This window comes from Nothoprocta perdicaria, unplaced genomic scaffold (genome assembly GCF_003342845.1).
Source record: "Nothoprocta perdicaria isolate Ctin4 unplaced genomic scaffold, notPer1 scaffold_44, whole genome shotgun sequence".
Taxonomy (NCBI): Eukaryota; Metazoa; Chordata; class Aves; order Tinamiformes; family Tinamidae; genus Nothoprocta; species Nothoprocta perdicaria.
The window spans coordinates 3080932-3107616 of record NW_020455688.1 but is presented as its reverse complement, the minus strand read 5'-3'; the positions used below and the strand labels follow the sequence as shown (position 1 = coordinate 3107616).

The following is a 26685-nucleotide window of genomic DNA, read 5'->3' as shown; positions in this document are numbered from 1 at the left end:
TCTGACTTTAGATCCTGGGCTGACAAAAAGTTAAAAAGAAAGTTCTTACTCGACAGCAATTCATGCCCAAGAGTAGAATCACAGAATGCCGAAGGTTGGAAGGGACCTCAGAGGTCATCGAGTCCAACCCCCCTGCWCACGCAGGGTCACCTAGAGCACGTGGCACAGGGCTGCATCCAAGCGGGTTTTAAAGATCTCCAAAGAAGGAGACTCCACAACCTCTCTGGGCAGCCTGTTCCAGKGCTYTGTCACCCGCACAGTGAAGAAATGCTTCCTTAAGTTCCTGTGGAACTTCCGATGCTTCAGTTTGAAGCCATTTCCTCTAGTCCTATCCCTGCCCACCACTGAAAAGAGGCCRCCCCCCTCCTCCTCACTGCCTCCCTTGAGGTATTTATACACGCTGATCAGGTCCCCCCTCAGCCTCCTCTTCTCCAGGCTGAACAGGCCCAGCTCTCTCAGCCTTTGCTCATAGGGCAGATGTTCCAGGCCTCTGATCATCCTAGTAGTAATTCAGAGTAAGTTACTCTCCTGTTAAAAATCTTTGCTTATAGAAGATACTCCAACATCTTTCACAGGAGCAGAACAGACACAACCCAAGGAGGAACCAGAGGGAACACCCTCTGTGTCACTAGAGCCACCACGCAGCACAAAAGGAGAGGCCACAAGGCCGCTCTTCCAAGCAGCAGGGAAGGGGCAGATTGGGATCCTCCTTCCCAGAACATCCTGCCAAACAGCAACACCAGCACATGGAAGAGGAGATTCTGCTCTGCACTGGTGGATCTCAATCTAGTCCTGCCAGGAGCAAAAGAAAGAAGAGGATAAGGATGATGTTTCAAGGAAGCCAGTCCAGCCCTCAAGGCCTTCAACGAGCAACGAAACCATTAACRTTTCTTGCTGTAACATAGCACAAAATGCACGGTTCTAACGTACAGTGAGAAGTTTCACTGAAAAAAAAAAAATCTGTAACCAAAATTTAAGTATTTAGATGTACGACGGAGACTATACATTTATAGCATCCACTTGTGCAAGTCATTCTACAGAATGTAAAGCTTCCAGTCATCCGTGTATTGGTAAGTCATGAAATATTAAAAATTTAGATTCAATGACCTGTTAAATATGTTCTTTTTGCAACTGCAAGAGGATATTTATAGATACCTTAAGCCTCTTAAACAGATGATTCTGGAAAGTGGTCATACTACCAATTTTCCTTCAATCTTTTCTTCAGCTGGTCTTTGTTTTATRAGATAAAGAACATGAAACATCATCTATCAGCAATTTATCTGCAAGGGGGACCCAACCCCTCCTTTGCATTTTCCCTGTTTGCATTTTCAACTTCTGTCATCATTTAACACAACTGTGAAATTCCGCTAGTTATGCCCCACACCACTCACCTTTCCAAACTTGGAAAAAAAATGCTGCTCCAAATGCTACGTATGTGTTTGGGGTAAGAAAGTTAGCAATCAAGAAAGACAACAGATGAACTAGTGAATAAGAGAGCTGTTACACTTGTCAATAAGTGACTGATGGGTCAATGAATTTAACTGCACTGTGCCAGTGGAAGAGTAACATGCAGGGAGGATATGTTCAGGTTTAAATGGTGGGGGATTCATTTTATAACATAAGTTATTACATTCTAAACAAATTATTTTGATTGTTTAGTTCTTTGAAACATTGAATTCATAAAAAATGAATTTCATTTAAATAGCTGCAAAACTGATGCCTGGTTTATTAGCACTGTACTGCTCAGAGACAGTATGCAGCTAATTAGTATTTGTCTTGCTTCTATGGCATTCAGGGATAGTAACATTTGGATGGATAGAAACAAAGACACCTTTCCTCCCCCTCGCAATTCTTAAAAACATCTTGCTGCATACATCAAATTAAAAGGTGTGAAGTTAAAAAAAACATAGTCAATGTGGCTCCTAACTCATCACGTGCACTTTACAGAGCAATAAGGAATCAAGAATAAAACATTTATTTGCTAAGCAAGGCAATTGCAGCAGATAATCCAGGAATGGATTGAAAAGCACAGAACCACAAACACAAGGTGAGTTATTTAGTTCCTGTGTAATACAACACAAGCAAGAAATGCACGTGTCAGGTTCAGGTGCCTAACTGCTTGTGTCTGCACATGACGGTTGTGATATCCGCTTTCTTTTTGAAATAATCATTGTGACAATTTTCAGATTTTTTTTTTGCAATGATCAGTAAATAAATATATATATGAATTCCTGAATAATAAGCACAGATCACCATAAAAAGGTTTACTAAGGTGATGACCAAACTCAAAGCCATCATGGGACAACTCAGGAAGAAATGAAACAAGAAAAGCAGCAGTTGTTACACGTAGAACAAGAGGAAATGGCCTCAAGTTGCACCAGGGGAGGTTCAGGCTGGTTGTCAGGAAGAATTTCTACATGGGAAGAGCAGTGAAGTCCTGGAACAGTGCTCAGGAAACGTGTGGATGAGGAGCTCAGGGACATGGTTCAGCAGGGATGAGGGTGATGGGCTTAGGGGTGGACTCTGTGATCATGAAGGTCTTTTCCAACCACAAYGATTCTGTGAGCTGGCAAAAAKCCTGTTAGGACCTAATGAAAACGTTCCTGTCATCCCAACCAAGTGTGTTATATCCTGACCACTTTCACATAGCCTTTCCAGAAAGTAGTTTTGGGAGGTATTTATCCACTATGGCAGCTCCTTAGTGAGCAGAAACAGAAGTGCTCAGCACATTTTAACCTACCCATCCCACAATGCCGACTGCAGTCAAAAAATGTTAAAATTAATAATTAAAAAAAAAAAAGGGTATCAAGGAATAAACTGCTCRGGAAGCATTGGCATGGATGTCTGTCATCCTTATTAAAAGCAGCAGGGAATAAACACTCTAGAGGGTATTCTCTAGTCAAAACCACTTAACCTGAAGGCCCCTCCTTCCTTTTCTGCCACTCAGACATTCTTTAAAAGAAGTTTCCAAGATACATCTGTCCCAGGAGGTGCATTAGGGACAAAACAGAGGCAAGGCCTTTCCTGCCCAAAGCTGGTTGCCGGATCAGGACAGCCAGGCTCTTCGAGACACGATTTGAGGTGTCTGGAAGCTCGTGCTCTCCTAAGACTATATGCAATTGTACTACCAGAAGGAACCTTTAACYTAACCAGCGACCCAAACTCACTTCCCCAAAACTACTTTTGTGCTTGCACACTTACTCCTGAAGAAGCACTGCCTATCAGCACCTATTGGGGAAGCCTTTTGAGGCTTCTTCAAGAAGAATTTTAAGGCACCCATCTTGGTGACTCCATTTCTAAAACGCAACCTTGCACTAAGAAGAAAAGAAATTAGTAGAATAAATATTCACGCCAAGAAAACTCTTCTCTCTCTAAAAACTGTTCYCGGTTTATTTCATAACAGAGAGACTGCGCAATATGGATGCTACCATGGCAACTGCTCACTTTATTGAGCAAGAGAGAAAATACTGATCCCAAACCTGCACATCACGCAAGCACAGGCAGTAAATTTAGTGCTGCCCTTTTCCCCCTTGTGTTTTTTTTCCTCTTGGGAAAAAAAAAAAAAAAAAAAAGATTTTGAATCTATACATTAGAGCCAACCAGGCTCCATTTTGCCTTTCCCCTCCCACTTCTTTATATATTTTACACCTCTTGAGTGCATGATGTGAAGGATCCGGTCACTTACAAGAAGAAAAGGGGATTAGTGAATCAGAAATGCTCTTCCCCCTCCCGAGTTAAGTACAGAAGACTCCTATGTAAATGGTTTGCACATTAAAAAAAAMCAACCCAAGTCCTTAGGCAGGAATAGCACGTTTAGTATTCACTCAGTATACCTGAACAGAAACCCTTACATTTATAGTAAACCAAAAGTTATCCACCTCCAAATATAAACTTGATTTTACTGTTCTGTCCAAACATTCTTTGTGAAGTTATATTTGTGAGTATATTTTATATACAAGTGCCCGTAACATTTCCAGAAGAACTGCCTGGGATTTAGCCATACAAATCCAATTAATGTCAATAGGAGCTGCATGGCTAAATCCCTGTGCTCAGCTTTGAAATTTTGGAAGCTGTGGGGGAGGTTTTAGGAGCAGTGAATATGTATTATATAAAACTCTGCTCTCTCTCAGCGAGATAAAACAGCACAAAGGTACCTACAGATGTCAACAAACATTTATGTGGCTTTCTCACGAAAACCACATTCCTAGCAAAGCATGCAAGAATTTTTACAAAATTCTATTTCACCAAAAAATCATCAATACTATGCTGTAGCCTCTGTGTGAAAAGAACTAAGCACATATAGGTATTAGTTGTATAAATGATTCTTATCTCCCATTTCAATGGTTTTACTTCATTCGCAATGGTTCTGCCTAACAAAAAAATGTTCAAGAATAAATTTAATCCTCTTCAGTTACAAGATTGCCAAGAGGATATGTTTGGGATATATAAAATTCGTGCTTTTAAAGGCCACATTAAAGAAGTGAATTAGAAATATTCTTTAAAAGGATATCATCTGCCACACACTTTCCTTTCTCTTTTTAGTTCCTTCAAATTCAAAACCTAAAAATATAAATGAAATTACTTTTGCCTGATTTTAGCCAAAAAAAAAAAAAAAACCACAAAAAACAGTTTTAGTTTTGACTCTTCTGGCAGAGTTCTTTTCTTACAAACAATTTACATYCACACACATTCATCTGCACCTGTATTAGAGCCTGTGCAAATTTCTTAGTTCAGAGCCCTGCCTTTCCAGAAATGCAACTGTCCCAACATGTGATATTTTYATGGGAATTTCTCAGAGAGAACAGAAGTATAATTCCCACAGTTGAACAATTATGTGTTTTTAAAAAAGTTATTCACGGCTATATATGAATCCTTTTTCTCTTTTCCCAAAACCTGAACAACCAATTCCTGGTTTTCACTTAATAAGGCCACTAGCAGTTTACCATTTAAAATATATTCTGTATCAAAGTAAAACATCAGCTCCATATGTTTTGCATACAACGGTTTAACAAATCCCAGGCAAACTATAACTGTAGAGAGAAATAAATAATTTTTATAGAAGAATTTATTTTTGCATGTGACAGTAGTTTTTGTTTAGACACTTTCCACCCCCCAGTTCAAGAGCAACTAACGCAGCGATTTTTTTTAGTAGAAAAAGAGAAAAAAAAGTTAAGTTTTAGCATGCAGCTAGTTAAATGTTTTACTTCAAGCTTGTTAAATGGTCATAATTCATGTGAAATAAGTACTGTATCYTCAAAGAGAGAAAAACATTCCTGCACATCTTTCTTGAAACAGATAAAACCGCTAGAAGAAATGAACCACAGCCACTAGGAGCAAAAACAGTTTTACCTTAACTATAACACAACTTTTTTCTCTGCAGTAGCGTATTTTAGAAGTCTTAAAGTTTGACTAACGACAAGTTTAGAAAGGCAACAACCAATATGTGGCAATGCACAACTACTGAGATGGCATCTGAACTGGCAGCCTCTCTGGGCAGCCGCTCTCCACAGAGTCTACTTTGAATTTTGTTATTTTTTATAGTGTTACACTTACTGGGCTACAGAAATTCTGTGTATTACAAATGTCAGCAGACAGAAATTGCAGTAATTAACACTTAAACCGAATTAAATATGAAATAATTGTGTGAAGAAAAGGCCCTTAGGCATAAGATACTCCAAAAGCAATAATGCCCAGCACCTTCTCTCCCTGTCTTCTACAACCTCAGATGTTTCCCCTGCCTCTCGGGGCATCTTCTTCAGGGAGAGTAGTTGTCACCATCCAGAGACATACGGGAAATTATCACTAACCTAAACAAAGTCAGTAACGGGTTAGCCCAGATTTTGGGATTTATCGCAGCTTTACTTCACCTRAACAGTCTGTCATCTTAACTGCAACATGGAATCACATCACTTCAGAAAAAGCAAACATATTTCTACAGAACAATTTAAATGGATTTCAAGAAGGATTCTGAAACGTTTCCTTGCCTTATACAACTGGTGCATTTTGTTTTCCAAGTATTAGTGCATAATATTACATGTTCTTTCCTTAAGCAACCTCTGCTGTATGTTCATGCAGCAACTCAAGTGTTCCAGTTATTTATCAGATTGATCAGGTTGATGACTACCATCTCCTACAATGTACTCACCTCTGAATACATAGTAAAAACAGACTCCTAAAGACATAACCAAGAAAAAAAAAGAACACAATTTATGAAGCACTACAAAATAATTAAGATTACTTCACATCTATTTAGAAGCTGGGAAATGACAATTTCCAAYTGTCACTAAGACCAGGGTGCAATCTGGTGCAAAATGCTTCTATTTTATAAGCGACTTCAACTGCAAAATGTCCCCAATATCAAGCACATCTCATATGTGTCTGTGCAAACACGTGCCTAGAATCCAGGGCTGGTTCCAACACTTCCAAAGAGCGCTAGTTTCCCCTAAATTACTGCAAAATAAACAGAACAGCCAACCCTCCACACGATGTCTGAAGTGTTCTTATCCACAGGCAAGTATTTATGCCTGTGCTCCCAAATTCTGGTCTCTTCTTCTTTAGAAAGTCTTACTGTTCAACGCTTCAGAGAAAGGCCCCCTCTCACCTAAGCAAGTCAAGATCAAAGAGCTGTGAAGATGGCACTGCCTGGCAGCCACATGCTGACCCACTGGCCATACCAAGACCAAAGTCATTTTCTATTCTCCTCATTCATGCACATTTAATATATTTTCTAGAAGAATGTGATATGCATTAGAATTACATTTCCAAATTCAACAAAAGTTGTRTAACTAGTTTTTTGCTATCTAGTTTGTAAAATATGAATCATTTTTAAATAAATTCTAGTTTTCAGTATTTTTTGGTTCATATGATCTCAAGCAAGTCTATCAYACGAGGCAGTACATACTTATATGGATGGCATTTTATGGATTATACAGATAAGAGCATTGTTCCTCCAACAAGGCAAGGGGACTTAAATCATGAAATATTCAAGATGATTATTGTATCAAAGGCAAGACCTAACGGATAATTGAAGTAAGGATCAAGGTTAATGCCTATTCTGAGGAGAATTTACATAAATTATGTTTCACTGGTGTGCACAAGGCTTATTTTGCTAGTTTAGACCATGTTAGACCACAGAAATCAGGAATGGGAAATTGCTATTTAGTAATCAGCTCTGCCTTCCCTCCAACGCAGAATTCTTTCCTCAGGTTTATTTTCAGAAAAATGTCATCTTTTAAATAGTTTAAGGAATACAACACACCACTAAACTTCACAGGAGACTGCTAAACATTCAAACTTGATCAGCTGCCCAACTGAAAGCTTGCTTTTTTATTTATTTTTCGATTCTCCCCCAATATTCATATTCCCTCATATGACTTCATTACTCCTACTTAGACCTCTTCAGCCTCTTCTAAAAGAATCCCTATTTTTTGGTACYTGCAGGCTATATATAGGCACAGACTTCTCATCATTCCCTGGCAGCTATTTAGCCAACTCTGTGTAGGGATCATCTCTCTGCATTCGAGCATCACCGAGCATCATCTCTGCACCGAGCATCACCGAGCACAGGTAGCTATAAGTAATAATTACGTGCGTCTCGTTTCCTTTAATCTCCCTCTAGACTCCATTTTTGCTGCTCTTGATGCTTCCACCTTTTCAGCATTACTACTCTCTGATTACTTTCYTTCCTCTGAGCAGCTTTGTTTCGGGTTGTTTTCCCTCATGCCCATTAGCTTGATTTTACAAGTTCATCCTGATTTTTTTCTTTGATGGATGCATTTTCTTTAATAAAGTATCAGGCTTAAACTCATGTCTTGCATTCATTTCAAACATAACCACCAAAAAAAAAAAAGTCATTGCATTAAAGCCTAGCAGTTTCATGCATTAAAAATATCATAAGCCTAAGCATATGGATGTATGCTTATTATTTATATTACTTTTTTTTTTTTTTTGGCCCACTTTTCTCTCTATCTGCATGATACTTTCACCAAAAATGATCAATAAGGACTTTAAGCTGCATTTTTCACCCCCTACCAAACTTGTTTTCTTTCCAGAGGTTTGCTCTCCTCCTTCCCAACAGCTGCAAGGCACTGAGTTATCCCCAGTGCCGGAGCCCAACGTACGAGGCCTCTCTGGAGCCCAACGAKGCAGTTCTGCCCAGGGGACGGCAGTCCTGCTCCTGGAAGTAAATCCCAGATGCTGAGCAGAACTTAAAAAATTGACAATGAGAACAATATATTAGTTTGAGAAGGTGTAAACTGAACCATGAAAGTGATTAAAGGAGTATATTTTAGGCTAAAGTGCTAACTTTCCATCTGAAACTCTTTTGGCATTGCCTGGCCAGGCAGCCACCCCAATGCTCCAGGCAACCACCAGGTGCCTCCAAGTGAGGCACCATCCTCCTCCCTTCGCTCTGATTTCCTGACACGTTTTATGGGAAAGGCTGGTAAACTAGAAAAGTGGCCTCGCTACGTCAAAAGACTCCTTGTAAAAGGCAGGGGTCCAGCATTACCTTAAATGGCAACCGTCTATCATTGTTCAACAGTTAGGGGAAAAAAAAAAAAGAAAAAAAGCCATGAAAGTTGAATTTTTCAGGATACAATTAAAAAGCAATTAAAAAAATGCTGCTGAGCCCGCTGCTCAGCCTGTTCAGTGAGTCAGAAACCATTACTTCAGTCTCCCTGTCTTCTGGACTGCCAGTCCAGCATCTTTTACAAGCRCTACAGCCCCACAAATTATTAAAAGCTTTTCTCTACACCATCAGTGTTACACATCCATTAGAGGCCACTCCAAGCTAGAAAATAGCTGTTGGAAAACGGTTTCCTGGGCCATATGCTAGTAATAAATAAGAAAGGCTGAAAAAGAACATTTTCTATCAACAATCTTCAGTTTTCTTCTCATATCTCTGTGCTAGTCCCTTAAATCAATCTGCTTACTTTCAGTACCAACTATAACATATTTTTTTAGAACTACATAATTCTTCAGTCCATCTTCGGACTTTCCCTTTCACATTTCTTGCCCAGATATCTGGAATACAAAATGCCCTCTTGTCCTTTCTACATAGGTCACAGATGTCTGAGAGACATCAAGTGCTCCTTGATTATTAAGCTAGATCAACTCGGGTCTCCATCTTTTGCCTTTTAGTAGATCCTCCAGCTCCCATCCCTCCTGCTTTCCTCAGACTCACTACAATTTGACAGAATTTGAACTCTGAGCCTTCTAAAGACACAGACACTCCACCTGTATATTCTCTTATTGGAATGTTCATAAACAGTCATGTTTTATGCACTTCGTTTGTGCTGTGTCTCAAGAAGCCTGTGTGAAAGGCGAGTAGGTAAAAAAAGAAATAACTTGTGTTAGAAACATCCACACATTGAAAGATACTTTCTAATATTCCATGTGAATTATTGTAACGATAAAGCATCATGTCCCACTGGAAATGGAATAAATCATATTTAGAAACTTATTCAGAAAAACTACTACTTAGAAAATATGACATAATAATTTCAAGATTAAACTACAAATAATAGGTAAGATTTCTCTAGCAGGGTAAGAGGGAACTTCTGAAGGAAGTTAGAGGCTGCCCCATCACATGGTGACCAAGCATCTCCCAGTTGACACCTGCACTCTGCCCACCAAATAGATCTGCCTCCAAGTACTTCRGTTTTAATTTTAGTTGATAAGCTATGAACAAATATTCACTAAGTAAGTTAGGTTGTCTTTTTATGTTTTACCTTGAAAACTTTGTGAACTTTAAACAGCTGAGAGCCCTTTCCACGTTTGCAMTATTCTGTGAATTCCACTTCCACTTGCAGAAGTTATACCCAGGCTCGCTGTTTCAAGGCAGCAGGGACGTGAAGACCTACCTTTTTAGTCACACAGAGCCTTCTCCTGTGAAATGAGAGCCCTTTCAGGAAGCACCTTCTGAGAGGCACCGAGCTGCTCTATAGTTGCTCACACTGGAATCTGCTTGGGAGACACACGGTTCAATCTGCCATTTAAAGGACACAAAATGACAGACCATCCACCCAGAACCCTGCAAAATAACTTTCTTTCTGGGAAATCCTGTAATTAAAATAATGGCATTTCAGCACTCGTTCTTGGGAAGAAATCATAAGCAACCTTGCAAAGGGAGGGAAGGCTGGCACTAGCTGCCTGCTTCACACTGACAGCCAAGCGCAGGAGGCAGAGAAGGGACAGGGGACAGAATCAGGCACTTCTGGCTCAGTTTTGGTGAGGAACAGGAGATCTCCAGAGGGATATCTGAAGTTTTTTTGTGGTTGTCAAGAAGAGAAACAAGAAAGTTGAGAGGGGATCTGATTAGTATGTATAAGTACCTGACAGGGGAATGYAGGGAGGAAGGGGCCAMGCTCTTCTCAGTGGTGGCCAGTGACAGGACAAGGGGCAATGGGTGCAAACTGGAACACAGGCAGCTCCATCTCCATGTGAGGAAGAACTTGTTTGGTGTGAGGGTGCCAGAGCCCTGGCCCAGGCTGCCCAGGGAGGCTGTGGAGTCTCCTTCTCTGGAGATCTTCCAAAGGCGCCTGGATGCCGCCCTGTGCCCCGTGCTCTGRGTGTCCCTGCTGGAGCAGGGAGTTGGACTGGATGAGCTCTAGAGGTCCCTTCCAACCTCAACCATTCTGTGATTGTCCACAGTATAAATATTTGCATCTGACTTGGCTCCACTTTTAGTTGGAGAAAAATGGGTACTTTCAGGACATGGCTCACTGAAACTTAATACAGATAGAAACGGTTGTCATAACCAGTGTGCTTTTGGATGCTCGTGTCTCTATTGGCAGGCACGATGTTGTCTGCACGCCTATTTCTTCAACTAGAAAAGGCTATCAAGTGACTAGCTCAGGTATACTTTTAACCACGGAGACATCTAAATATGGCATGACCAAACTCTCCCAAAATAACCACATCATTTCTTCTTCATCTCTCCTTCACCCATGTAAGAAATTAAACTGCAAGTAAAGGAAGGATGGAGGTTTTGTGCTGCACTTAATGTATCTTGGGATATTCATCACCATCTTCAGCCCTTAAAATAGTAATTTCACAGTAAACCTGTGGATTATCCTAATTGCTGAGACTTTTACTAAAACCTGTTTTTCTGAATCAAGCTTTTCCTAGCCTGAGTTAGGCTAGCATATGTTTTGGCTTTGTATTCTGTCACTCTTCTGTATTTTGAATACTTGCAAAGATGGTGATGTTTACCAAGAATATAAACTTTTCCTAAGCCGCATTTGCTCATACTGTCCTATCAGTCTTCCACACTGACCTTCCCCAAATATTTGCCAATTTTCATTTCCACAGACAGAAAAAAGATATTGTAGCAATTCGTACTAATCCTCATCTATCAAGAGCCATTCCCTTGTCAACATGTTTCATATTTTGAAGTCCTGCCTTGCAAATCAACTGTGATGCAGCTGCTTCTTTAGTCCAAGATAGTCTGGCGAGCCCAGCTATTCCCTAGCAAACGACTGAAAGCAGCAGAGGGGCTTTGGGGGAGGAGGGATGTCAAGTACAAAGTCAGTGACTAAAACTGATTGCAGTTGGCAGAGCAGAAACACTACAAATATTCACTGAAGAGATTCTGTATGTTCCTTAACATCCCATTTTGCTACCTTGTGCACTATCTCTGCATGCACGCACCAAAGCCTTGGTGCTTTCTGACCATATCAAAAACTGCCAGGGGTCTCCTGATATGCATAAAATGCTCCAAATGTATTGGATATATAACACAAAGAAAGCACTTGTACTGACATTATTGATGGGGCGTAAGTAGGAGAAGAGAACTTAATCAAGGCCAGGAGATGTCATGACATGTTAACAGGGAGAGGGGGACAGGAACCACATCAGAGCYGGCCTCAGGGGCACAACTAACACAAATTATGGTCAACTAACTGGTGACACTGAACCTTTCTCGGGGTATAACTGAAAGTGGCAAATAGAAGACTATGTGCAGGGAACTGGTGTTCTTGCGACAAGGATATCGTGTTAAACTTGCTCACCTCAGTGGAGTTTAAGCTAAAAGATAATGACAGCACTAAGTAAAACAGGCAAAACTGCTCTTGCCTAATTGCAAACCAAAAACGGAAAGTAGTTCCAGTCACCAAGGGAGTGGGAAAATTTGGACACTCAATACCATTTCTTGACTGTAGAGCCTAGTCCTAGTCTGGAAATTAGATTTTATTGCACCAAGCTCCTTCACAAATGCAAAATGAATAGTTTGCAATCCAGGTTGCAAAAGAAACCAACATACTTAAAGAGATTGATATCATTTAGGAGCAGAGTTTAACAATTCTATTTGTGATAATCTAAGGACTCAGTAGGTTCCTTCTAGTCTTATGTCATATATCACATTACAAGAATTTGGAAGAGAGAACCAAAACTCTGTTTAACTCTCCAATTTACTTGATCCAAAGACAAGTACCAACTCTCTCCTAACACTGTGTACAAACTGTGAATAGCTGATGATTCTGGAGGAGATTATGTGCATATATTAAATGGTCAAAGGAAAGTGATTAAAAAACTTATCATATACAGGCGGGTTTTAGATATATATATTATTAACAGCGGTTGTGCATTACTTGCTTAATGAATCCTTGCTATCTTAACAGATGAACCAGATGTACTATTATGTTCTTTGTTCTTTTCTAAAGAGGGGCTGAGCCGATTATTTCTCTCCAAACAATAGAAGTTCATGTAGCAGAGGGAAGATTTGTTTTTTAAGCTCCTAGGCAGTCACTTAACAAGCGTCAGCTGCAACTGCTTCATGTAAACACAGCCCAAACTTGCTCCTGGAGTCCTAAATGGTGACATTCCTTCCACTAAGGACAGGAAAGCAATTTGTAAGGAAGTGTGTAAAGAGAGAGCTGGAAAGAGCTTGGGAGAAGAGAAATTGTTTGGTCTTTCATGTCGCACCAGACTTAATTCCTTCATACGCTGACAAATTTTCCTAGATAAAATTTGTAATAATAAATAAAATTCTGAGAGAATGGGAGATAAAGAGAGGTGAAAGAAACTCAGTTAATGCAATGAATTCCCTATATTAAACACCCTGTAATCTCGGAGGTGTTCAGAACACAGGAATATCTAACATTATGTTYACAGGGCCACAAATCTTGTTTCTGAAAGTTTCTGTGTATATAGAACACTTTATCACTGCTCTAGCCACACTGTATGATCTGCCTCAAAATCACATCTTCTTACCTGATCATATTTGAAAAGATCAAATGTATTGTAAAACTATAAAGAACACAAACAGCTAAATGCTGGTTTATAGGAATCAGCAAATTCTTAGAGACATATCCTAAGATTAAAAAAAAAAATAAAATTAAACAACAAGAAGGTTTGGAATTAGTCAATTTTTACGAACATGACAGAACAAACTTAGGAATTAACTTCACCTTCCTTGAATTGAATCATCTCTAATGTTCTCTCAGTACCTCTTCGTCCATAAAATTAATTTCCAAACGTTCATGATAATTTGTTCTTTTAAACGTGTTAGGCTATGTTCAACACATCAGTTTAGAGCCAAGGTGGGTACTGTTACCAGCAACTCTTTGTAGAAATAAGTAATGAAAGTTTTTCCACCTGGAATTACTGGAGAAAAGAATTAAACAGAATAAAGAGAAAACAAATAGAATATGATTAAGAAAGAATTTTTCACATTAAGAAAATAGCCCAAGTTGCAAAACCAAATTAAAAACATTCACTCAAAACAATCAAACAAAATCCAATTAGGTCAAACAACATAATGAAGCTGAAACAAAATTATTTCTACCTCGAAGAAAACTTCTTTGTAGCAATTACAACTAGAAAGAATCAAGCATATTAGTCTGCCTATTCACAATTTTAATTACAAAGTAGGACTTAAGCTGAGAATTAAAAATAGAGTTTTATTTTTCACAGACATGCTGAGACTTAAAAAGAAATATATATAGTCAGCTAGTTGGATGGAAGTAACGTTTGCTCCTTTYCTTTCCGATACCAGCAGGCTCTCTCAAGCTGCCATCGTCAGTGCTAAAGTGCTAACCTGTGTTATCACGCTGTGCATCCCATTACATTCCTATTTCAGCCTGTGAATTTCTGATAGATTAGGACCATGAACAATAACAGAAAATGAGAAGGGGGAGAAAAAAAAGATTTTTTCTTATATTGGTTACCTTTCTCCCATCATCATCAAGGTACTGAAAGTTAGGGAATTACCGATGAACAGATTGCTATCCTTTTTAATCAATAGATCAATCAAGCAAAATACAGCACATCTTATGCACGGGTATCTGCAGAAACACACAGACAATATGGTCATATTCAACGGTGCTAATATTAGCCTGTGGCTGTATAAATCTGCCAAGAGCTAAGAAAGCCATTCTAATAATACCAGGAGTCTCTTTAGCATSAGCAGCCATGAAGCCCGGGGATCAAAGGGCTGCATTTTCAGCCCTGCATGGACAGAACACCTGCAGGCTACGACCCAATTAGCTAGGACTTTTTATGCATGATGTATTTACACAATATCATTTAGACAAGACTGCTGACACTCTGCGTTGGCAAGATAGGGCTGTGTACCTTCAAATGCACYGGAAGAGGAGGAAAAGTTTATCTGGTTCTGTAATACACATCAGGCAACCCCAGGGGTCTGTGGTTTGGATCCCATCATTCTTACCATAAAGAGGTTGGGAAGCAAATGCTTTCTGACTGGCTAAACAGAGGGTGCATCATAAAACTAACAGTTTTCATAAAGCCCAAGAAAAAGCCCTTGAAAAACATTTTGCACGTCGTTTTTTTGGTCAGATTTGATGCTCTTCCCTCCATGAGATTCTAGCAGCACTATTCTGGGGCAGACAAGCCTCCTGCCAGACTGTATCAAGCAGCATATTTATATTTACTGTCCTCTGAAACAAGCCAACAGTGAAATGCAAACAGGCAGAGACAGAGGCTGATGACACAAGAGTCTCTTATAATTTCAAGTATCTAAGTCCAGAACTTGAGAAATGATAAAAATAGAGAAATACAGGACAACATGTTTGCTTATACCCCCCAAACAAATAAAACCCCTAAAATAACCTACACTACCCATATGACTAATCAACTCCAAAAGCCACTTGAACTTTTGGCCACTTAAACTCTCGTAAGTGAGATGATTGTAATGACTTTTCAATAAGAATTTCACTTTCTAATTAAAAATAAATCTGCAAATACATCCACATCCTTGCATCTATATAACTGGTAAAATTGCTAACKTCTTTTGAGGCACTGCTGCTCACTACTGCCTAGAGGGAGTAATAAAACTCTACAAATCGCTCCAAATTCAAAGACAGATTATACTGTAGTTATGTCTTGAACCAGCTTGAACCAAGCTTGAACCAAGGATGATGCAGTATCATCCTTGAGATTAACAAGCTTTTAAAAAGATACTCAACATAAAAACAAGGAATGCCACAAAAGCACAGATTAACTTACATCACAGTGAATGCAAAGCAGAGCTGAGAACAGGAGAGAGATTTTCTGCCAGGAAAGAAGTCCAACACATGCTTAAATCCACCACTTCTTACAAAACTTCTAATTTAACTTTTTTCTTAAAATTAATTTCTTAAAAAAAATAATCATTGATCCTTGCTGTTTGTCAAGAGAAAAGGACAAGCACAATATTTCTAGACTTTTACAGTAGAGAGTATGCAAAAGAAAGCAGTTAAGGAGAAGAAAAAGSAGAATCAATAACTTTAATTTTCCATATTTTGCTTGCTCTAAGCAAGACTCATTGTTGTCATTACAATAATTTATTTAACGGCATAGGACTATTCCGAAAGCACGTCCTATATGTTTAATAGCCTCCAAAATAAAAACAATTCCCACCCCTCTCTGTTCTGCTCCAAAATAAGGCTTCTATGAGAATATTTAGCACAATATACATTTCTAAAAAGACTTCTTTGTGTGTGTGTGTGTTTACCTGTTCTAACTTTTCACCAGATTTTTATTATTATTATTATTATTATTATTATTAGTGACAAACACTCTACAGGTCTACTCTAAAACCTGCAGATAAACAGGTGATCAACACTCTACAGGTCTACTAAACAGCTCAGATGTAAAATACTCACTAATACTCAGTCCCATCACACAGCATTAAGTTGACACTACTCCTATTTAGCCAGAACTGATACATCAAGGGGATCTAAACATAAGGCATTAGCAGAGTTAGTATTATAGTTGTGATGCTTAGTGTCCTAGAAAGCCAATAAAAMGCGATTTATGAAAGAAGTGGATAACAAAACCACATTTCTTAGCAATCTTGCAAGAATCTCACTACAGTTTAATTATAAAAAACGACAGATTATATATCAAATCCAAGAATATCACATCTTCCTCTAAGAAAAGCCAGGTATAAAGTATTCTTCTAGGATACAACAGAGGAAGGAATATTGCACAGGAACTGCTACATACAGCTTGAGTTTGTGCAAATAATATTAGTTACTTCTTTACCTATTCCATGGGACAAAGCAAAAAAGGAAAGTAAAGAAAAAAGAACTCAAATCTGTCACATCTCTGTGTGCTAGGTAAAGGCTTTCTCTTTCCTTTAGTCTTTAAATGAAATTATGCTCCTCTAGCTCCCTCCAGCTGGCAGCACGGCAGCTGCATCACAGGCTTGGGCACTTTTACCAGAGCTCTATCAYACTGGCAGCTAATGTGTTCAACTACTGCACAAGGGGAATCCGAAGGAAAAAAACATTTAAAGATTTTAAGGATTTKGACCTTTAAGTGGTTACAGAAGTCCAAAAAAAAGGTTCCATTACCTCTTGGTTGAATAAGTAAATAAATAAACGGAACAGGCAAGTTCAAATAAGTTTTGCAACACRGAAGGGTAACCCACAAATGTGTTAAAAATATTAGCTAACCAGTCAGAACTAACAAGAAATCCATGAACTTTCTGACAGAGCAAACTTCTCAGGCAATGATAACTCCAGTGAATACGTATCCGTAGGTACTGTGTACTACGTGTTCTAGGAGCAATATTCTACAGAAGGAAAAATCTCATTTTAAATCCCTCTCAAACATTCCTACGCCACTTCTCTCTTCTTTTCCTTCTTAAAAGCATGACACAAAATCCAGAAGCTTCCGCTTCTGAGTTTTAATACCATAATACCATGTTAAGGACTAATTACCGTTAGAAGGCAAAAATCAGACCAAGATTCAAATACTGAGATTTTATATTGCACAAATGAAGTATTTTTACTAAATCCTAGCACATTAACAGAATGCTACTTATTAATGCAAAAGTTCTATCTTGAAAAGCTAGGAAGCAGAATTTTTGTGGCTGAAAACTACACATGGAAACAATAAGAAGAAATATCAAGAAATTAGTGACGTGCCAGGTCTGACACTTCTCGAATCTTCACTGAGATTGTTGGTCTGTTTTAGAGCTGCAGTGGGGCTATTTTCTGAGCATACATGGGAAAATGAACATAATATTTGGCTCATGCACAGCTCCTGAGTCTACAAATGAAAGAGGACATAAAATGCCTGCTGAATCAGTGGACTCAGATTGTTGAGGCACAAAATGATTATTGAAGCAGTGGAAGTGATGAGCTGAATCAGTCAAGAAGTCAAATATTTGATATAAAACATTTCAAACTGTGTACAATATAGTTTCAAGAATAATTTCCATGAATACATCAATATAGTCAATGTAAATAACAAAATAAAATCTTGTAGTATTTAACAAAATACTGCTCCTAAGCATTTGCTTTTTTAAATATATATTTACAGAATAATACCACAGTCAGTAAAATATAAAATGTGCTTGCAGTATTCAAGAAAACAAACAAAAAACATTAATTCTAGCTTAAACATTATTTCTGAARCTTTATTTATTTATTATTTCCGAAAGTTTATTTATTTTAACCTCTATTACATTTCATGCTATTTTATACTGGACAGTTCAAGAACTTCAAATTAAGATTAAGGAAGAATTAAGGCAAAATAGTCATCATCTATAATATTTTATTTTGATAGCAGCAGATTCATCTCAACTTCTTTGCGGTAACCTGTGCTAGGTTTAATATAGCCTTTTTATTGTATTCTTATAGATCAATAACTGGATATATTCAAAGAAAGAAGCAGTAYAGATATTGTTAGATAATACTGCCATCTAGCGGGCACTCTAAATTAGCAGAAATATTTGAAATTTTCATTCTGCAGTTTAATTGACACGGATAGGAATGGGAATTACAAACCATTGTACACGATGCTGTATGTCTCCAGTGCTGCCTAACCATGTAGTGGAATAATGACATTTGTTCTCTTGGTTTTATTTAAAAAAAAAATCAGCATGTTGTGTAGGTAAATTAATTAAAAGTACAGAGTAAAATTCTGTTACATAAACACACAATGTTTAAGGTCAGGTCATAAATGCACCCTAAAGTTTCTGAAAATAATTGCAGACCAAAAAAAAAAAAGATAATTTAAAGCTAAACAGTATAATTTATGAATAGAGTATTAATGCTCCTCACTCTGATCACTATTACTCACTTTCACATCARTTGCCTAAACCATTGATCCGAACTCAGTTTGTTCCTTGAAACCTGGAAAGGGTTCCAGGCAAAACTGTTATGTTCAGGGACCACAGTGAGATCTGGCTTCAAACACTTGCAAGAAAAGGCTTGATACAGAAAATGTCTATGTGGGGGATCATGAGCATAACTGCACCAAATGAAACCATTTCCAACATTGCTGGGATCACGCCAGCAATCTTCCMGTATCTTCTGCTATGTCTCACAAGGCTCCTTTTCACTTCTTACTGGAGCAAACCCTGTTGATACAAGCTCTGCTCACGGAGCAAGAAAATCTCTTTTTGCCCTGKCAATCTGAGCCCCAGCATCAACACTTTGCATCTCAGGTGAGAAAACTGCTGCCCGCTGCAAGGCACCCTGTAAGGAAAGGCAGGTAACTAACTCCCTGGCTGGCAGCCCTGCCAGAGAGGCTTCACAGCACCACTGTAGTCRTACAGGGAATTAAAAGATCAATACAACATCCCCACTAAAGCAATTATCTGAGGCTACCTCTGATAGCAGCCAGATCACACAGTGACTTTTAACTAAAGGAGCTTGAGAGAAAACATCAATTGAAAGCAGGCGACCCGATAGCTTTCCACTCCATCCGGAAAGCAACCGAGTCCCAACCACTATTAACAACAAAGATATTCATATAACATTGATTAAATACAGTGCCACAATGCTTTAGGTCTTGTATTTTTCAGTTATAAGGTGTGTCTAGTTGTGATGCACTCTTCTGTCTAGTTGTGATGCACTGTTCTCCAGATACAGACGATGAATTCTAGAAACTTAAATGTTTATGAAAGCTGTGAGGAATGATTAAAGCACGAACAACACTCTTGGGGTATCTTGAGCATGTTTTGCTAGAACTTTATTTGAACACAAGATGGGAGCTTTATTTAAATCATGGTTGAATTTCAGCCCTAACAAGGAGRAGTAGAAAATACTTCTATAAACAGAAGTTGAGTGCAACTGGAGAGCAAAAAGAAATGGAAATCCCTGCAGACAGATGTGAAAGATAAAAGAATAAAGCTGACAACAGGAAACTATCTTTACTTATACAGAATACATAATTACACTTGAGAAACCCAGAACTGCAGAGGAAAACTTTGGATTTACTGAATTTCCCTCAAAACCACAGTTATGCTGCCATCTAGTGAAATGTTGTACTCAAGACTCTTCTTAGAATGCAAGTGAACACTTTGAGCAGGTACAAATCAGAAATAGTACCCCAAGATGGGTATATCACRGGAAAAAGCTTTCACCTCCAAAGAACTTATCCCTCTTTTTCTCCAGACCATCAGATTATTAAACTATGCACTAAGAGCTGCCTGGTTTGGTATGCTGGAGTGTGAATACTTAAACTTATAACTTGAAATGCAAGTTGGATAACAGACTTCAATCAGAAACCATGGAACTCATCAAYGTGGATCACATTCCAGGACCAGGAAAAATATGACCTATTAAAAAGTTTAGACCATCACACATATATAACACTAAATTCATAGCTAATAATACAGAGGAACATTATCCTGAGCAGAAGACTTAAATTACTGGCATGGTTATTTTCTTGTAACATTCATTTAGAATGGTGACTTACCAAAGACAACGTAAAATCTTTTCATGCATTCTGGGAAGTAAAAATGAAATAAAGAAAATAAGTATATACTTACCTGGGAAAATATATTTGCAGTAGGAGCAACTCTGCTGTCCACAATACTATATAATATTGCTAACAATCTGTCCAGGGGGAACGGCTTTGGCCCAAGGAGATGATTGCTGGTCTGCAATAGAAAGAAAGGTTAACATTCAACCCATTTTTCTGGAGTACCACAAGACGCTCTCCTCATATCTTTTCATTCTCTGGGGAGGCGTAATAATTTACAGTATTCTTTCCCAAAGCCTACTTATATATCACAGAAAACACTGAATATTTGCTCATTGATCAATATAATGATACAGATATACAGCTCTACCATGGCAAGAGTCCAAACTGCATGATGCATAATAAGTAAGAACATTTTGAGCTGTATCAGAGAACCTAGAGCCAAATTTCCTATCTGCCACCAGATTTATAGATAGGTTTGTCCCATGAATTACCCTGTCCAGTCCAAGGATTAAAGAGGAAAGACTATATTTCATAGGATTCTCAAGGTTGGCTCACAGTTTATCAACAGTAAGACAGGTCAAACACCTTAAAAGCACCCAGAATTGCTAGTGAAGATATAAAGGTTTAGATTTATTCCACTGCCTATAGCCTGTCTATAATCCAAAAGCACCTACAACAGGGTACATAAAACAGTGGCATTTAAAAATCTATAAAGGCATCAAGCATTTTTAGAATAACTCTTTGTGTGTTTGGCTTCCTGAACACAAATGGGTTATGAGCATGTACATTTTGAGGAGAATTCTATTAAGAAAGGTTCAACCAGAAGACAGAGACTACTACTAGGTGTCTCTCTCTCTCTCATAGACACAGTACTAGTTTCTGTAATGGTATTTGTACAAAGTTCTTTTAAATTCCATTTAGAAAACCAAAACCTCCGCATAATACAAATTGATTTATGTTAAATTAATTTTTGAATTGTATCATAATAGTATGTGTGTGGTGATTTATTGCTAATTTTAACACTATTTTGTTAAAAAAGAATTGAGAAATAGTAGTCAAATGACTTGCTCGGAAAAGTATCATATGCAAATTCAGAACAGGAGCTCCTGGCCTCAAATACCATATTAAACTCCTCCAGCACATAAACTGACAGTCTAGAACATGACTCGAATAACTTGGCAGGTTAGGTTTGTTTCCGTGCAGCAGAGCTCTCCTAATTTTCAGCTGCCAAATCTGTATCTGCTTTCCATGGATTTGAATAAATTCAGGATCATAGCTCCTACTTCAACACCTTCAAAAAAGCAAGACGCTCCCAGCACAGCGCTCACAAGAGAGCCCTGTAATTGCCTGGTCTAGGCTGCATCTAAAGCCTTCAGCTTCTCCTGGGGAGCAGGATTAGCTCTGCAGTCAGCAAATGCACCGGCTCCTCCGAGTACTGTGCTGAGACCATTGGGCAAAGTTGTACTAAAAACTACTGCCAAAAGCCTACAGTTATGCAGATTTTTTTAAAAACGCAGGAGCCTACCCAAGAATCTGTAATGCTCTCTAAACTAATGAATATAAAATCAGGGTCAGTGGTCGACACCGGTGTTGACGGCAACTACGTGGCAGGGAAGGTTGCAGGAGAACTCTGATGCCTGTCAGTATGGGAAGAGGTTAAGGCTAACCCTGCAGCAATCTGATTTACAAAAAAAAAAAAACAAAGCTAAGCAAGAAAATCTCTAACGTTTGTTGAAAATTTAATGAATCCAGACATGGACATTCTGCTGCCAGGAGGCAGAGTTTAGCATAATTATTTCCTGATTTTAAAGTCTGCTTTAAAAAGAAATAGTGACTAAGCAATTCATACAGTAGCAATGACAATTACTTACAGAAACGTTTTACTAGATTCCAAAGTTAGGATGAAGTTTAAAAAACTAAAACTGCTTTCCCAGGTACTGAACTTGGCATTTATGGAGCTTACCTCCTCTTCATCCTTCTTCACGCCACATACATTTTTATTTACAACTCAGTTGACACTAGTGGATGTTCTGGGCATTACAGACTATTATATGTAGTAACACTGAATTTCACAGGAATTATGTTCCTGATTTGCAAGGTTAAATATCTTCTAAGTAACAATYTCCTAAAAAGGAGAAATGCAGTTCAGAGCAGAGCTGGCCAGTATCAGGCTTCGCTCCCTGCAGGCTGTTGGGACCACAGTGGTTTAGTTACGACCCCGACTGACACTTGGGATGCAAGAATTACTTGTTTCCTTTAAAGTTTGTRTTTCATCCTCTCCACTTTGACGCACTCACCTTCTGTTTTTGCAGAAYACATTAATTTATTCTTCCTAGCAGCACAGGCAAGATTAAAGAAAAAAATCAAAGAGGAAGTTTGTTTCAAAATGAGGTGGAGAAAGGGACATCTCAGACACGCCACGCAGCACTCCTGCAGTGCCAGTAGTTATCAGTCAGACACAACTCCTCGTTTCTTTACAAAACAAAAAGCCAYTTGCAGTGCATGTTTTAGCTTTAAAAATCCAGGAGGTGTCCCCAAATCTATCCCTTGGTTAACAAACAAAGTAATGTGGAAAATATTAGAAATATGTGGTCAAAACATCCCAAAACATCTTCAAAGACTTATTTAGAGAGGATCACAGAATCCCAGAGTGGTTGAGGTTGGAAGGGACCCCTAGAGCTCATCCAGTCCAACCCCCTGCTCCAGCAGGGACACCCAGAGCACGGGGCACAGGGCGGCATCCAGGCGCCTTTGGAAGATCTCCAGAGAAGGAGACTCCACAKCCTCCCTGGGCAGCCTGGGCCAGGGCTCTGGCACCCTCACACCAAACAAGTTCTTCCTCACATGSAGATGGAGCTGCCTGGGTTTCMACTTGCACCCACTGYCCCTTGTCCTAACAATATAATCTACTTCAGCACAAAAATCTCAGCCAGAATGCAAGTACGGTATAAGCTGTGGATTGCATTTCTGGTTCTAAAAATGCYAGGACTGTGAAGCATATTTTTTGTTATACAATAAAAAAGGGAACAAATACATAATGTGTCCACACCAAGCAGCTGGCAAGCACAGTTAGCATGGAGTAATCCCTGCAGCTACATTCAAGATACAGTTATTTCACAAGTTTCTTGTTCTTGCTACTACCAGCTCTCTGCTTTGGYGGAATAGTGGTTTGGATTTTCAAATTACTTGTTAGAAATTGTTCTTGAGGAACAGCCAGAATAGTTAAATAACACTGGAGTGCTTCTTCCAGAAGATATATTTTATTAGAAATCTTAAGCAGAAACAAACACCCGTAAGAATGAGAATAGTTTAGAAATGTCTCTACAGTGACAACAGYCAAGAATTAGGTCCATAAGAACCTTCTGCAAGGAGTTAAGGCAGAGCAACCCTGAAAAAGAGGTTTATAAAATCCAAGGGGCTCTTCTCTTCACTTTAAATCAAAGGAAGTTCTCTTCCCTATTTASTTCAACGTGACTCTTCACCAGCAGGCACTCATTGTGTTTGAGCCCTTTATCTACAGTGTCAGCATCCTGCGTTCCCACTACTTAACTGGCCCACGTCTCAACAGTCCCACAACTTGAGCCACGCATTCACACTGCCAAATGTCTTAAACAAAAGTCAGAAGTGTTCTTTGAAGAGTAAAACTTAACCCAAACTTAATTACCTGCACAAAAGAGACCAAGTTCTTAAGCTAAGTCGGCTAAATTTTCAATCTTTTTATCACTGTGGTAAAGATTGAACACACATTTTTTTTTGAGTAGAAACTTCTTGCCTGGTTGTTAAATGAAGCATCTCAAGTTGTAAGCTAGAAATTCTGAATCCTATGTCAGGACTGAGGCAGATAGGCTAAACCCTTTCAAGAAGGAAAAAAAAAAGAAGCAAAAAAACCACAGCAACAAATATGATCTACTGGAGGACTCCCTCCTGGCGAAGCCCCTTGTTCTGCAAAAGCAGCTTTACCAGGGAGACACCTCGAATTGCTCGTCACTACCCTGGCAAAATATTGTTCCACGTCAACCATGCAAAGACACCCAGCAAATTCTGYCCTTACCAGCATGAGGACAATTAATGGAACAATAAAGACATTATCCTTCTCTTGAGGAATTCCTAAGATTCACTTTCTCTGATAAAGAAGTATTAGACTCTGGATTGAACAAAGAGTTGAGAACCAAGAAACAGATTTTTAGGCCGGCTGTGCCTAAACTTTTAAGGTAGGATTTATTTCACCTAATGCTAGCTCCCTGCCAAGTGCAACAACGCACAAACTAGTTTTCTAGGCTCCCATAACAGACAGCAGAGGCTGCTCAATACAGCTGATGGTGCAATGCTTCTGCCCAAGGGGAGAAGCTGCTCAGGCTGAGATGAATCACACCCTGCACTCCCATGCCTGCAACAACCCGCTCTGCACTGCCTATACAAGCCCATCAGCTTCTATAGCTACGTTGAATTAGGTGAATCTGATCTACAAATTTGACTTGAAACAAGTTTTTCTGAGGATACTTTTATATCACTTTTGTAGACTGATATAAACTGAGATACAGCCTGAAGAAAATGAGCCTTTGCTGAAAATATTACATACATCATCCTCTATCCCTGTATTTCAACTTCTTTGACTGTAAAACTGTAGTACTTCAATCTACTTTTAGGTGACCATAATTCATAGAATCAYAGAATCATTAAAGGTGGAAGGGACCTTTAGAGACCATCCAGTCCAACCCRCTGCACATAAATCAACAAGTTGTGAATATTAAAAAATGTTTTTTTCATTAAATTAGAAATACACATAATASATGTACTTGCTTTTTCTAGTTTATCAGGCTTCTGTCAGTGTAAGCTGGTGCAGCTMCCCAGAAATCAATGATGTTTAGCTACATCCATGAACATGCTATTATTCGTGTTAGTCTGAAGGAATAGCAACATTTCTCTTCCCTTTATTCTTTCTCCATAAACAATACATAGGACTGCAGAGTTGCCAATCCACAAAACCTGCATTTAAGCTCCTATATTTCATTGCATCCCTAGGAACTTAAGTSACTTGATTCTCAAAACTGTTAATCATCTAATTGCTGCTATTGTTATGACAAACCAAACCCTTTAATCACCTYTAACATCCCTGAGGGAAATTCTGAGATCGGGCTCCTCCACATATGACGCTGTTTAATTAGCTTCAGTGCTAATTTAGTGATACAAAAAAAAAAATACGGCTCTAGGAGACAAATTAACGGTACAGTTAAAATCTAACCAAGTACAAACATAAGCATCGAACAGAAACTGAATAATTTCATGAACAAATGCACTGGTACTGGTTACTTCCCAAAAGAGTATTTCTTCTACRGTCAAGAATACACAAGGCAAACCAAAACACTAAACCAGCATAACAGCAGAAGAAAAATCTTGGTTCTTTATCTCAGAACAAAAAGGTAAAATAGGTACCTTTTCATGCTTCTTCATAAAGYTGGTCTTCTTAATTTTCCCATGGTGCTGTAAACAATAAAAGACAAAATCAAATGTGATACACAAAATATTTTGTTCATTCTTTAGTGATGACAGGATCAAAGAAAAACATCAAAGAATTGTGCATTATATGTCTTACAAGAGCATACTATTTTGGCTCTGCTTTCTTATACCTCCATTATTTCTGCTAAGAGTTTTCAACTGGAAAAAACAGTTTGCAGGAATCCAGAAAAAGAAAACAAAAGCCACAGTCATTACCTTAAGAAAGAATCTCTTGTCTGTCCTAACAGGATTGTAGGAGGCAAGGTAAGCAGCTATCAGAAGGAATTTGGAGTAGTAGGGAAGTTCCACGTGTGCATGTGCAGAAAGTCCTACAAAATAAAACACTTTATGAGTCCTGAAACGCACTCTAGTTCAAAATTAGACTTCCCTGAATTCCATTTTCCCTAGTCTATATGCGTTTTTCCTGATGTATTCCTGTAAATCAGATACTTACTATAATCCTGTTACGACGGCAATATAATCAGTTCAGGGGCAAGGAATGATGATACGTAGCTGCGACTCTTCAATCAAAATAAAATTAGTGCTCTAAATCCCTCCTGGCCTTTTCTCAGAAGCTRTATTTAATCATCAGAGATTAATAAATCACTAAGCTGTCATTTCCCTATGCAATATTTGCAGCATTTTCATTTAAGGTGATTTGGATGGCAAACAGAGCTATATTTAAATACCACTGCAAAGCTCTCCTCCAAGACCTGACCTGAAGGCTGCTCTGGCCTCTGCCAGACACAGCTCAGCACAGGAACCACGGAGCAGGAGGAAGAGCCGCCGCCGCTTTGGGATCTCTGGGATTTTGGGGGATTTCTGCAGTTCAGGATCTCATCGTTCTTAAAGACTCGTAATTCCTACAGAAGTRCTTTCAAAATGTTAATCTACATTCAGGCAATTTAATCTGCTATATGTATAGTCCATAATTATTAAATTGTCATATTTTACAAGCATATAAGAAATACAGATTACTGAGTGTCTTCCTTCTCTTTTCACTTTGACTTCTTAGTTTTTCCT

The 26685-nt window shown here is 38.7% G+C and overlaps 1 protein-coding gene across 3 annotated transcripts in view; it reads right to left on the bottom strand.

The window, feature by feature from the left end:
• The window catches only part of ORC5 (origin recognition complex subunit 5), a 57488-nt gene that overhangs the window by 12919 nt on the left and 17884 nt on the right, over positions 1-26685 (bottom strand). Inside the window, exons 10-13 of one of the 3 annotated variants that reach the window (XM_026046416.1) lie at positions 25879-25991; positions 25600-25647; positions 20231-20341; positions 19169-19345 (exon numbers count right to left, since the gene is read on the bottom strand). In XM_026046416.1, the coding sequence (XP_025902201.1) occupies positions 19298-19345; positions 20231-20341; positions 25600-25647; positions 25879-25991 (320 nt within the window). In that variant the 3' untranslated portion in view covers positions 19169-19297. Of the gene's footprint in view, positions 1-19168; positions 19364-20230; positions 20342-25599; positions 25648-25878; positions 25992-26685 lie in introns of those variants that run through there. The other 2 variants (XM_026046417.1, XM_026046415.1) reach the window with 2 other exon arrangements.